This window comes from Puma concolor, chromosome E3 (assembly GCF_028749965.1).
Source record: "Puma concolor isolate L17-30 chromosome E3, mPumCon1.1.hap2, whole genome shotgun sequence".
Taxonomy (NCBI): Eukaryota; Metazoa; Chordata; class Mammalia; order Carnivora; family Felidae; genus Puma; species Puma concolor.
The window spans coordinates 27,621,634-27,633,893 of record NC_141682.1 but is presented as its reverse complement, the minus strand read 5'-3'; the positions used below and the strand labels follow the sequence as shown (position 1 = coordinate 27,633,893).

The 12,260-nt window shown below is 45.3% G+C and overlaps 1 protein-coding gene across 3 annotated transcripts in view; it reads right to left on the bottom strand.

Annotated features, from left to right (window-relative positions):
• The window catches only part of TMC7 (transmembrane channel like 7), a 54,625-nt gene that overhangs the window by 12,380 nt on the left and 29,985 nt on the right, over positions 1 to 12,260 (bottom strand). For all 3 annotated transcript variants that reach the window (XM_086692952.1, XM_086692951.1, XM_086692950.1), the window contains exons 7-12: positions 9,837 to 9,984; positions 8,380 to 8,553; positions 6,334 to 6,491; positions 3,743 to 3,860; positions 3,213 to 3,310; positions 764 to 950 (exon numbers count right to left, since the gene is read on the bottom strand). In XM_086692952.1, coding sequence (XP_086549078.1) covers positions 764 to 950; positions 3,213 to 3,310; positions 3,743 to 3,860; positions 6,334 to 6,491; positions 8,380 to 8,553; positions 9,837 to 9,984 — 883 coding nt within the window. The remainder of the gene's footprint in view (positions 1 to 763; positions 951 to 3,212; positions 3,311 to 3,742; positions 3,861 to 6,333; positions 6,492 to 8,379; positions 8,554 to 9,836; positions 9,985 to 12,260) is intronic.

Here is a 12,260-nt window from a genome sequence, read left to right as displayed (position 1 = left end):
TAATAAAAGAGGCTCAGTAATGAAGCCCAGATCAGTCAGTCATCTGCAGGGCCACTCTATCCATTCAGCACTTAGTTCAGACACAATACTTACTTCCCGTGAGCCCTTCAAGGAGCTACACAAATAACTGACACCTGAAAATAAATACAATGCCTCCAACATCTAAACAGAAAATGACAAAACTTAAATTAATAAATGCTTTGTTTTTTTGTTTTTTTAAATTTTTTTTTCAACGTTTATTTATTTTTGGGACAGACAGAGACAGAGCATGAACGGGGGAGGGGCAGAGAGAGAGGGAGACACAGAATCGGAAGCAGGCTCCAGGCTCTGAGCCATCAGCCCAGAGCCCGACGCGGGGCTCGAACTCACGGACCGCGAGATCGTAACCTGGCTGAAGTCGGACGCTTAACTGACTGCGCCACCCAGGCGCCCCAATAAATGCTTTGTTAAACATCACCAGATGTGCCACTACCAACTGATGGATCAATTACAGCTCAACTTTTAGATGGTTACCTAAAAAAAAACATTTAAATCACAGGAGCAAAAAAAAAAAAAAAAAAAAATCTTAAGACTCTCAAAATTCTAAAAATGTGGAAATCCATTCAAAGTCTTTTTTTCCAGAATAAAAATATGTATCAAATAAGGAATGTAGTTTTGATACATCTGATGGGACGTGGATAGGCTCCAGTCACACGACTGCCGAATGCCTTGAAAGGTCAAGAATGGTCCAGAATATCAGCCCCCTGCCCAACCTTCTCCTTACCTCTTTCACATAAAAGATGATAATGAGTTTCAAGGTTGCAATTGCAGGGAGAAGAGGGGAGAAAAAGGCTCCAATCCAGCAAATGGTTTGCCCATAAACAATCCCCAGAACGTTATCAGGAATGGCAAATTCCTGCTGTCCCCAGCACTGAACCAGTTTCCAAGAGGAACAGTAGGTCACCAGGAGCCTGGAAACAAACAGGACAATTCCTCACCTGGATTGCCAGTACCCTGCCAAGGCCACAGAACCACGTCCCCCAAATCACGGCTATTTCCACATACATTTCTCATGGAAACTGGTTAGTCATATGTTTAGATGCAGAAGACCGTGAACTCTGGAATCATTGAGACCAGAGTCTGAATCTCAGATCTACAGTTTACCAGACAGATAAGGTTAGATGAGATTCGTTTCCTCATATGGAACGTAGGGGAATTATAACACAACCTACCGCACCAGGTTGTGGTGACCATTAATGGCAGTCTCTGTGTTCTGGCTTGCCACTTGGCTCAAAAAGTAATGTGCATTCACACAGAAAATGGCTTATGAGAATCCTACCACCTAGCATAACTGCTTCCTGGAATCCTAGAATCTTCCCACGGAAACTCCAGAAGCAGGGGCCTGTGACTAACACACATAGTTGTTCACTGCGGATTGCCACGTGTTAGCAAAAATACTGGAAACAGGGGCACCCGTGTGGCTCAGTCAGTTAAGCACTGACTTCGGCTCAGGTCACAATCTCATGATTCATGAGTTCAAGCCCTGCATCAGGCTCTGTGCTGACAGCTCAGAGCCTGGAGCCTGTTTCAGATTCTGTGTCTTCCTCTCTCTCTCTCTGCTCCTCCCCTGCTCATGTTCTCTCTCCCTCTCTCTTTCTCTCTCTCAAAAATACAACAAGCATTAAAAAAAATTTTTTTTAATACTAGAAACATCCTAAATGACCATCAGTAGGGGCTACATTGACAAACTATATGCCACAGACACAGTGGAACATTATACAGTCCTTAAAATGAACAAGGAAAATCCATGTGTCCTGACTGGAAAGTTATTCATGATATTTTGTGTGTGCAAGGGAGGAAAACAAGTAAGCTGCAGACCAATGCAGATGTACCGTGATCCCATTTAAAGGCGGAAAAAGAACACTTCTAGCAAGACTGTGTGTTTACTTATACATGTAGTTATGTAAATGTGTCTTTGTTTTTATTTATTTATTTTTTTGAGAGAGGGAGAGGGAGAGGGAATGCACATGTATGGGTAGGGGAGAGGGGGAGAGGGAGAGAGAGAATCCCAAGCAGGCTTCATGCTGTTAGCATGGAGCTGGACACAGGGCTGGATCTCATGAACCATGAGATCATGGCCTGAGCCAAAATCGAGAGTTAGATGCTTAACTGACTGAGCCACCCAGATGCCCCCGGACTGCTGGATCTACCCCAATGGCCACGTCTGAGAAATAAGGTAGGACTGGGGAGTTAAGGGGACAGTAACAAAAGAGAAGTCTCACTATTCTCTGGACTTCTGTATTTATTTAAATACTAAATATTTAACATTTTTAAATAAGCACATATTCATGTCATATTTGTGTAGGTTTTTAAAAGAACACTTTCTTTTTTAAGGTTGGTTTTGAAGGGCTTACTGGACTTCTGACATGCCTGAATAATTTGTACACCTGGGTAAAAAAAAGTGGTTAAGTAAACAGTTTCACTTAAGGCTCAAAGAGATGCCAATAATAGTATGATGACAAAATAATGGTGATCATGTGGGGCACCTGGGTGGTTCAGTCTGTTGAGTGTCCACCTTCAGCTCAGGTCATGACCTCAAGGCTCATGAGTTCACGACTCACATTGGGCTCTGTGCTGACAGCTCAGAGCCTGGAGCCTGCTTTGGATTCTGTGTCTCCCTCTCTCTCTGCCCCTCCCCTGCTCATGCTCTCTTTCTCTCTCTCAAATAAACATTAAGAAAAAATTTTTTTTAATTTTTTTAAATAATGGCGATCATGTGGTGATAGTATTTTCTTGAGTGCTCAGTACTTATCTCTGCATTTTCTCATGTGATCCTCACGACGGTGCAGTCAAGTGGCTAATGCTACCATCCCCATTTCGCAGGTGGGAAAAGAGGCACAGAGCTTAAATAATTTGCCCAAGGTCACATGACCAGCAAGTGGCAGTCCTGGGGGATGAACCCAGGTCTCCCCTGACAGTGGCTGTGCTAATGGCTGGAAGCCACCTCCACGGAAGCCCCATGGAAAGCAGCACCATTTCTGTTTATGCTGCCTTTCAAGGGGGCACCTAATGGACCATGAGGTCAATGGCCCAGAGCAAGTTAAAAGTCACCAGATGGTTGTTGGTGATTTCTGTCAGCACTCTGTGAAGCAGCTGTGGTGGGAGCCTCCAGCGAGGACTCGGGAGGGGGTCGGAGGGGTAGGGGAAATAAGAGGGGTATCCCTCACGCTTACTTTCTAGGAAAATCCACAAAAAGCGTCACGGCCAAGATGATGATGAGGTCGAAGATCATCAGCTTGTACATTTCCTGTCCAACTTGGGTCTCCCAGCACTGGAACCAAAGAGATCAAGAGAAAATGAGGCCCTTGGGGCTCCTGGCTGGCTCGGTTGGTAGGGCATGCACTCTGGATCTCGGGGTTGTGGGTTCAAGCTGCATACTGGGTGGAGTGGTTACTTAAAAATAAAATCGTAAAAAAAAAAAAGAGAGAAAGAGTGCCAGGTTCTCAGATTCCTTCCAGAGCCCTTTTTGCCCACAGATCCTGCTACCTCTGGAGGCCACCAGCAGATGCTCCTCTGAGCTCCAGCACAGACTTTGGTTTTCAAAGCCTAGAGAAGTGTCTCCTGTGTCGCACTGTGCCATACAGCAGGAAAGTGGGCCAATCTGGGATTCAAACCCAGAGGTTTGAGGGCTGTTCTCTTAACCTTGAGCCTGTCACCCCAGGATGACCCACCCTGCAGGATACCCCCATCCCTGCAGCCTCACCGGGTAGAGTTTCTGGTTGTAGCCACAGAGCTCACAGGAGTAGTTATCACAGGATGTAATCTTGGAGCCCAGGGTGAATACCAGCACACAGATGGTGGCCAGGCGCATGAACACACACCTGCAGGGAAAAGAGGGAGGGGAGGGTACAGGACGAGGAGGCCTCAGGGCAGGCCGGCTCCTTGGAACTGAAGCTACGAGTGGAAAAGCTTCAAAGCAAATCTAGAAATATTAGAGAGTTTCTGTTTGGGATTATGAGAACGTTCTGGAAAAGGATAGTAGTGCTGGTAGCAACACTGGGAATGTACTTAATGCCACTGAATTGTACACTTAAAAATATCTAAAATGGGAAATTTCATGCTGTATATGTAATTTGCTACAATTTTTTAAATGGGGGGGGGGGGGATCAAAAAGCTGGGAATTCCTGCATCCATGACGATGCGGCCACACTACAGAACATTACACATTCCTGAAGGGAACTAATTGTGTCTTCTAAGTAGAAGCTTTGAGAGATGTCTGGTATATTGGGGATGGAAAAAGCATGTTACAGAGTGTCACTTAGATAGGATCCTGTTTCTGGAAGAACACAAAAACAGGCAGATGGACAATGGCAACCATGCAGATGAGAGCTGCCTGGGGGAAGCAGGATTCAAGACAGGAGGGCAGGGGTGCCTGGGTGGCTCAACTGGTTCAGCATCCAACTCTTGAATTTGGCTCGGGTCATGATCTCAAGGTTTGTGAGTTCAAGCCCCATGTCAAGCTCTGCACTGACAGTGTGGAGCCTGCTTGGGATTCTCTGCCTCCCTCTCTCTCTGCACCTCTCATGCATTCTTTCTCTCACAAATAAACAAAGACAGGAGGACAGAGTGGGCTAACCTTTTTTAAAGATGCTTTTCTATTGTTTGCTTGTAAAAAAAAACAGAAATATGAAAAAGTTAGGAGGGGAGAGCAAAGCACTCTTCTGGATACATAGCCTGCCACCTGACGTTGTGTCCCTCCTGGCAGAATGTGAGTACCCAGCACCACTGGGGATGGGCCCACCACTAAAAATGGAATCTAATGAAAAGTCAGATTTGACACAGTTCAGAGCAACTGTAGGCAACAGGAGGATACAATACACCACGAAGAAACAATGAACTAAATCCACACTAGGCGATGTTCTACGGGACAACTGCCCAGTGTCCACCCAAATCAATGGCATAAAGAAGGGGAAGGGGAATTCTTAAAAGAATAAAGGGGGCTTAAGAGACATAACAACCAAACGTAGCATGTGGATCCTGTTTGGATCCTGGTTTGAACAAAACAATCCTAGAAAGCCATTTGCAACTTCATCAGGTAACTGGCTTGATTTTATTAGGTATGATGATAGTATGTTAAGGAAGAAAAAAAAAAAGGTGAAATAAGATTTGGGCAGAATAATCCAGCAAAAGTTGGGGAGCGGGACAGGTGAAACAAGATTAGCCAAATGTTGGTAATGATTGAAACTAAGTGATGGGCATATGGGGGGTTCATTATACCTTTTGTTCTGTAAAAGTTTTGGGGGCGCCTGGGTGGCTCAGGCGGTTGGGCATCCGACTTCAGCCCAGGTCATGATCTCACAGTTTGTGAGTTCGAGCCCCGCGTCGGTCTCAGTGCTAACAGCTCAGAGTCTGGAGCCTGCTTGGGATTCTCTGTCTCCCCCTCTCTCTCTGCCCCTCCCCTGCTTGTGCTCTGTCTCTCTCTCTCAAAAATGAATAAACATTAAAAAAAAAAAAAAGATTTGTTTTTAAGAAGCAAATGCCCTCTGAGGTATGAAATGCTCTATTTCACACTGTCCCCACCTGGTTCTCTTCAGCTCATTTGTGTTAGCTCCCCAGGCCCTGCTTTACAGCTGTCCTTTCTTTCTTTTTTCTAGGAAACTGAACATTTATTAAGAATGAAGAGAGATATTACAAGTTATAAGAAGTCAGCTGAAACACATCTGGTCAGTGACTTAGCCACATTTTCTTGGTACTCACTATACCAGTAGATGCCTCAGGCAGGTTCGTGCAATAAACCCCTGTGACTCTCCTCCCCTCTCCTCCCAAGGCCCTTACACCGGATAGTGAGGTGACAGTGTGAGGGAATTCATGCCTCCGGGAGCCAGCCACCTTTAGGAAGTCCAGGATGAGTACCTTGTTGGGTGGGAACACTCTTAAGAGCTTTCCTACCCAAACTCCCAGTTGTCCAGTAGGACTGAGCCCCAGCTGCCAACAGCTCCAATAAGATACATTTTACTCCTTCTCTCTCTCTCTCTCTCATTCCCTCACTCCCCTGCTGGTAAACACTTGTCATTTCTAACATCTTCCGAGCAACACCGCCTCCCAGGGCCCCCACCTCATGCCCTCGGCTGCTGATATGCTAACACATGTACAAAAAATATAGTACCACTGAGTACATGCTTAAGTCAAAGAGATTTCACTGCATGGGCACACTCCGATCCATTCACAGGGGCTGTCTGAAGGCTGTACAGGCCTCTTGGCTCAGCAGGAAAAGGTGCCACAATTGATCAGCAATGTCTGCCATGAGCAAGAAAGCGGGCAAGTGGTGATCTGCTTGGCATGTCTAGGCATTACCTAAGGATTGTCAGCCGGATCTCAAAGCCTGGGGAATAATCCTCATAGTGGATGATTTTGGCAAAGATCATTGGGGTGATAAAATTGGCCAGCGTGATCACAATAGAAGGCAGGTACAATATCAAAAGGTTCTCTCCAAAAACCATCTTGTCAATTTCCTGTGAAGATAACAAAGGGAAGTTTGCACCCAGATGAATCGACCTTGAAAGTACTTAACTCTGACGTAGTCAAGTCATTATGCTGAACACCTTATATGCTATATGTCAATTATATTTCAATAAAACTGGAAGAAACAAACAAAAAAGAGCTCAACTGTACATATTTAGAAAACAAACAGAAGAAAACATATATGTCATTCAACATGGCCCATAAACATAAGCCATTTCCTTCCTCAGGTGTTCAAATAGAGGAACTATGCTCTAGCACCTCAGGAAGAAAAATTAGCTCTATTGGATTAAGGTCAAGTATTGAAAGAAATCCATGGATGGGGTGCCTGGGTGGCTCAGTCGGTTAAGCATCTGACTCTTGATTTTGGCTCAGGTCACGATCTCATGGTTGTGAGATCGAGCCTCAAGTCGTGCTCTATGCTGAGTGCAGAGCCTGCTTGGGATTCTCTCTCTCCCTCTCTCTCTCTCTGCTCCTCCCCTGCTCATGGTATATCTCTCTCTCCCCCACAAAATAAATAAATAAACATTAAAAAAAAGGAAAGAAAAAATCCATGGAATCTGTATTAATGGGCAATTTAAAGTATTATTAAGGCCATAGTAGAAATTGATTTGGACTAGCCAGTCCCTCCTTTCAGAGTAATAGACTAATTGGTCACATATGTGGCTATCTGGGATAAAACTATGTTTCCTGGCCTCCCTTATAGCTAGGTACAGCCATCAGGGATGTGACTGGAAGTTTTAAGTACAAGCACTAGGTCTTGCCCTTGAAGGAAAGGGTGCGCCTTCCCCGACCCCTTCCCATTGGCTAGAACGTGAATGTGCTCCACTGTCTTGTACCACATAGAAGAGAACGCATCCTAAGAATGGCAGGGTCACAACAGGAATGAACCTGGGACCCCGATGATTGATTTCATGAAGTAGAGCCACCAGACGAACTTGGCTTTTTTATTTTATTTTTTTTAATTTTTTTTTCAACGTTTTTTATTTATTTTGGGACAGAGAGAGACACAGCATGAACGGGGGAGGGGCAGACAGAGAGGGAGACACAGAATCGGAAACAGGCTCCAGGCTCCGAGCCATCAGCCCAGAGCCTGACGCGGGGCTCGAACTCACGGACCGCGAGATCATGACCTGGCTGAAGTCGGACGCTTAACCGAATGCGCCACCCAGGCGCCCCCGAACTTGGCTTTTTTAAACCACTGCTATTAAACTTTTTTAAATGTTTTATTTATTTTTGAGAGAGAGAGACAGAGTACACGTGGGGGAGAGGCAGAGAGAGAAGGAGACACAGAATCCGAACGAAGCAGGCTCCAGGCTCTGAGCTGTGAGCACAGAGCCCAAAGCGGGGCTCGAACTCACAGACCGCGACATCATGATCTGAGCCAAAGTCGGACGCTTAACCGACTGAGTCATCCAGGCGCCCCTAAAACAACTGCTATTTTAGGTAAAGTGGGGCCCCAGCTAGTAAGTAGTGGAGTTGGCGATTAAATCTAGGCAGGCAAGCCTGAATTTTGAATCCTGTGGATTCCAGGAGGAATTCCAAACACTCTTTTTGGATGCTTTTGTATTTTTATTAAAAGTGGAAATTGTGGGCTCCTGGGCGGCTCAGTCAGTTTAGTGTCCAACTTTTGATCTCGGCTCAGGTCTTGATTTCAGGGTTGTGAGTTCAAGCGCCACGATGGGCTCCCCACTGGGAGTGAAGCCTACTTTTAAAACAATACATAAATAAATAAAACAAAATCAAAGTGGAAATTGGTCACCTCTGATTTTCCAGTTCTCTGTCATATCAGCCAAATTTATATCCACTTCAGACAATGCACTTGGCCTACAAAATGTCCAGCCAAAGCAAAAGTTAAACTGACTTTCACAGAGTACTCACTTTTTTCATGTGCTCTTGTGAGAATATCGTTGCTCTATAAATTGCATAAAAGCATGCAGCTAAAACAGCCAGAACAATGCAGTTCAAAAACAGTCTCAAAGAGTAAATCCGTATTGTTTCTTCCGAGGTCCTCTCTGCTATCTTCTGCCGTATTCTTTCTTCCTCCAGATCTGCCTGAGGGCCAAAGAAAACTCATCTGTGAGCACTAGGTGAAGCGATATTCAGGGGTTGAACATGTGATTCACCGTCGTGCCCTATCCAGCCATCTATAAGACCTTCCTTAAGCATTCATCTCCCCCCAGGTATCTTCCCAGACCAAGCTCAACTAGTCTTCGTGTCTACTAAAGACCTAAGTCAAGGTAGAGCCTCCTATTTAAGGCAACAGTTAGACTCCACAATAAATGTGAAAACGGAAGCATAACCTATTCATGACATTACTTACATGCAGTATGTGCCATTCCTTTAAATTTTTTTTAATGTTTTATTTATTTTTTGAAAGACAGAGAGAGAGGGAGAGGGAGGGAGGGAGGGAGCGTGAGTGGGGGAGGGGCAGAAAGAGAGGAGGGCAAAGGATCCAAGGCAGGCTCTGTGCTGACAGACTGACAGCAACAAGCTTAATGTGGGGCTGAACTCATGAACTGCAAGATCACGACCTGAGCCGAAGTTGGACGCTTACTTGACTGAGCCAGCCAGGTACCCTGTGCCATTCCTTTAAACAGATAATACATTTAATTTGATTCCTTCCATCTTACTTTATTATGGTTTTGATATAATTGTCCCCTCCTCTTTTTTTTGGTAGGTTTGGTCAAGATACTATTTGTTCCTCTTTCTCCCCTTATGAATCTGGAAATTCGTTTGTACTTTTTTGTATTCTCCACTCCACCTTATCGTTGTGGCCTCCCCCCTTAGTTGCTTCTCCTGGTATAAGTGATGCATGACAGATTCTCAACAGGTGGAAAAATAACAGCATGAGGTGGTGGGGAAGGAGGGAAGATACTCTCCCCTCCCACCCACCATCATGTCCCCACATCTCCTCCAATCCCCAGTCCATCAGCTCCATGAGTAGGGTAAGGGGATCTCTGTGGAAAGCTCTTTTTTTTTTTTTAAGTTTATTTATTAATTTTGAGACAGAGCACAAGTGGGGAAGGGGCAGAGAGACAGAGAGAGAGACAGAGAGAATCCCAAGCAGGCTCTGCACCACCAATGCAGAGTCCTATGTGGGGCTTGAACTCACACACTATGAAATTATGACCTGAGCTGAAGTCGAACACTTACCCGACTGAACCACCCAGTGGCACCCTCCGTGGAAAGCTCTTGAAACCAACACTGGGGAAACCTGCTGAGTACTGAAGACAGCCTGGCCCCGACCCAGCTGCTCTGCAAGCTACAATCCCCGCTTTCCAAGGTGCAACTTTGCTGGCAAGGAACCCGCTGAGGGAAAAGCCAGCAGCACTCACCCGGAGCTCATACCGCAGGCTGCTGTGCTTCAGGTCCGCCATGCTACGGTTGGTGATGCAGAAGTCCCAGCCAGCAAAGATCTTGTTGCAGTAACTCTGAAAGTGCTCCTCGCTCCGGATCAGGTTGATTTTGAACCCTTCCACTGACCTGAGCCCAAGACATGATTCCCCTTCTTTTAAGAACAGCATACAGGCCCACCGATTGCCTTTGTTTACAATTTAAAAAAAAATGCATGGCTGCATTTTCCACTCATTTTGACATGGACACGTTCTGGACCATTCTAAATATGAGTGGCAGTTAAACAGGTAGCTTGTTGACAATTATGTCATCTGCCCAGTGGCTTTTCTCACAGCTGGAATAAATCTAAACTCTTTAACACAGCCTCGAGATCCTGCACTGTGCCATCCTACCTCCCATACGGCCATTCTGCTGTAACTACCATGGCTTTGTTTCCTTTCTATAAACACACAAATTTCTCCGGCCCCAGGGCCTTTGTACTTACAGGACCCTCTACCCACTCTTGGGACAGTTCTTCTCCTGCCTCTTCCCAAGGCTGCTCCTTTTGCATCATTCAGGTTTCAGCTCAAATATCCCTTGCAAAGATTCCTCACTGCCCCATCTAAAGTTGTGACCCCCACTTCAAATTAGTCTATTTTCTTCAAGGCAATGAACCTAATCTGCAATCATCTTGCAGCCCCTTAACCTGACTCAATTAAAAAAATTTTTAATGTTTACTTATTTTTTGAGAGAGACAGCATGAGCAGGGGAGGGGCAGAGAGAGAGGGAGACAGGATCTGAAGCGGGCTCTGTGCTGAGAGCAGACAGCCCAATCTGGAGCTTGAACTCACAAACCGCGAGATCATGACCTGAGCCAAAGTCGGACGCTTAACTGACTGAGCCACACAGGCACCCCAACCTGACTAAATTTTAAATTCCTTGAGGGCAAGTACCCTGGCTATCTGGCCATTTTTATATCTGGAATGCCTGGACCATAATATGACCAAATATAATTGATGGATAAATCAATGTATAAATGACTTAAATGGTAAAATAGCCAAATATTTAGTGAGCACCTATTTAGGTCAGATGCCACTCGGTGGCACATTTCACAATTTTAATTCATTCAAATGCCTTCCTGGAAAAAATACACCCCAGCCTTTGATGATACGAAAACATCGAATGCCACAGACTGTGTAGAGACAACAGGATATTTTTAGGATTTGCTAGTGAGTTGTAAAGACAGCTGAAGTATAAGGAAATTACAGTTATCAGTCATTCTGCCAAAAGGTCACAGCAAAAATTGTATATCAGAACCACCTGGGGTGCTCTTCCAAAATGCAGACGCCCAGGAGGCCTCACACTCTGAGATTCCTAATTCAGGAGATCCCACGTGGGGTCCAGAAATACGTTATTTTAGCAAGCTCCATGGGGATTCTGAGGTCCTATCCCAGTTGAAACCCTATGATTTAGACCAAAACTACATTTTACAGATGAGATAGCAGAGATACAGAGATGGGAAAAATTATTTCCCTAGATCCAGAGAGTGAGGGCAAGAACTGGGGCTAATTTGACGGTGACAACGATGGTAATTTTAATTCAATAAATGTCTGGAAGGTGCCAGTACTAAGTCCTTTACCTGCCTTGTTTCAGTTAATCTTCCATTTCACAGGGGAAGAAAATGAGGCTCACAGAGGTGAAGGGGTGTTTGAACCTTGGTCTCTGGACCCCGAAGTCCAGGCTCTTTGCTGTTAATAGCACTTCCTCCTCCTGGGATAGACTTTCCCCATGACATCACACCCAGGCCTCCCTCCAGTCTTCCTCAGGAAGCAATCAGAGCCCTGAGGTGAGGAGCTTGGGCAAGGTCTGAAGGTGGAGTCACTATTCGGCTAATAAAGCTTAAATCTTCTCTAGGACTCCTTCCAAGGTCCTGGGAGAGCCTCCAGCAATGTGTTCATATGGCCCTGTTGTGTTTATTTTTTCAGACTTTACACAAGACCTTTTTGTATTCTTCATCTTAAAGAGGGCCCCTCCAAACTGTCTAAACCGCAGGCCCATAAAACTTGGATCTGTTCCTGCCATAATCATAGAGTAGCAAAGCCAGACCCCAATCAACTAACATTTCTCTACCATGCATCTCTCTGCTCTCAAAACGAGCCACTGCTTTTTTGCATCAGTATGCTGCCCATTTGAGTGGGCGATGGACACACAGCACTTAATTTTCATCTCATAGATGCCAACACAAGATATGAGTGCCCAGCTAGTCTCTGGGGCTTTTTCTGTGGTGATAAATCCTAGTCTCTGTGGAGGGCAACTCAGTCCTCAACATCCTGGTCCCTTCTATGCCTGTGATAAGGAGCTTCAGAGCCCCATGGCTTATAGCACCTATGCTCTCATGTAGACAGTGAAGCGGGTAAGAGAGGTGT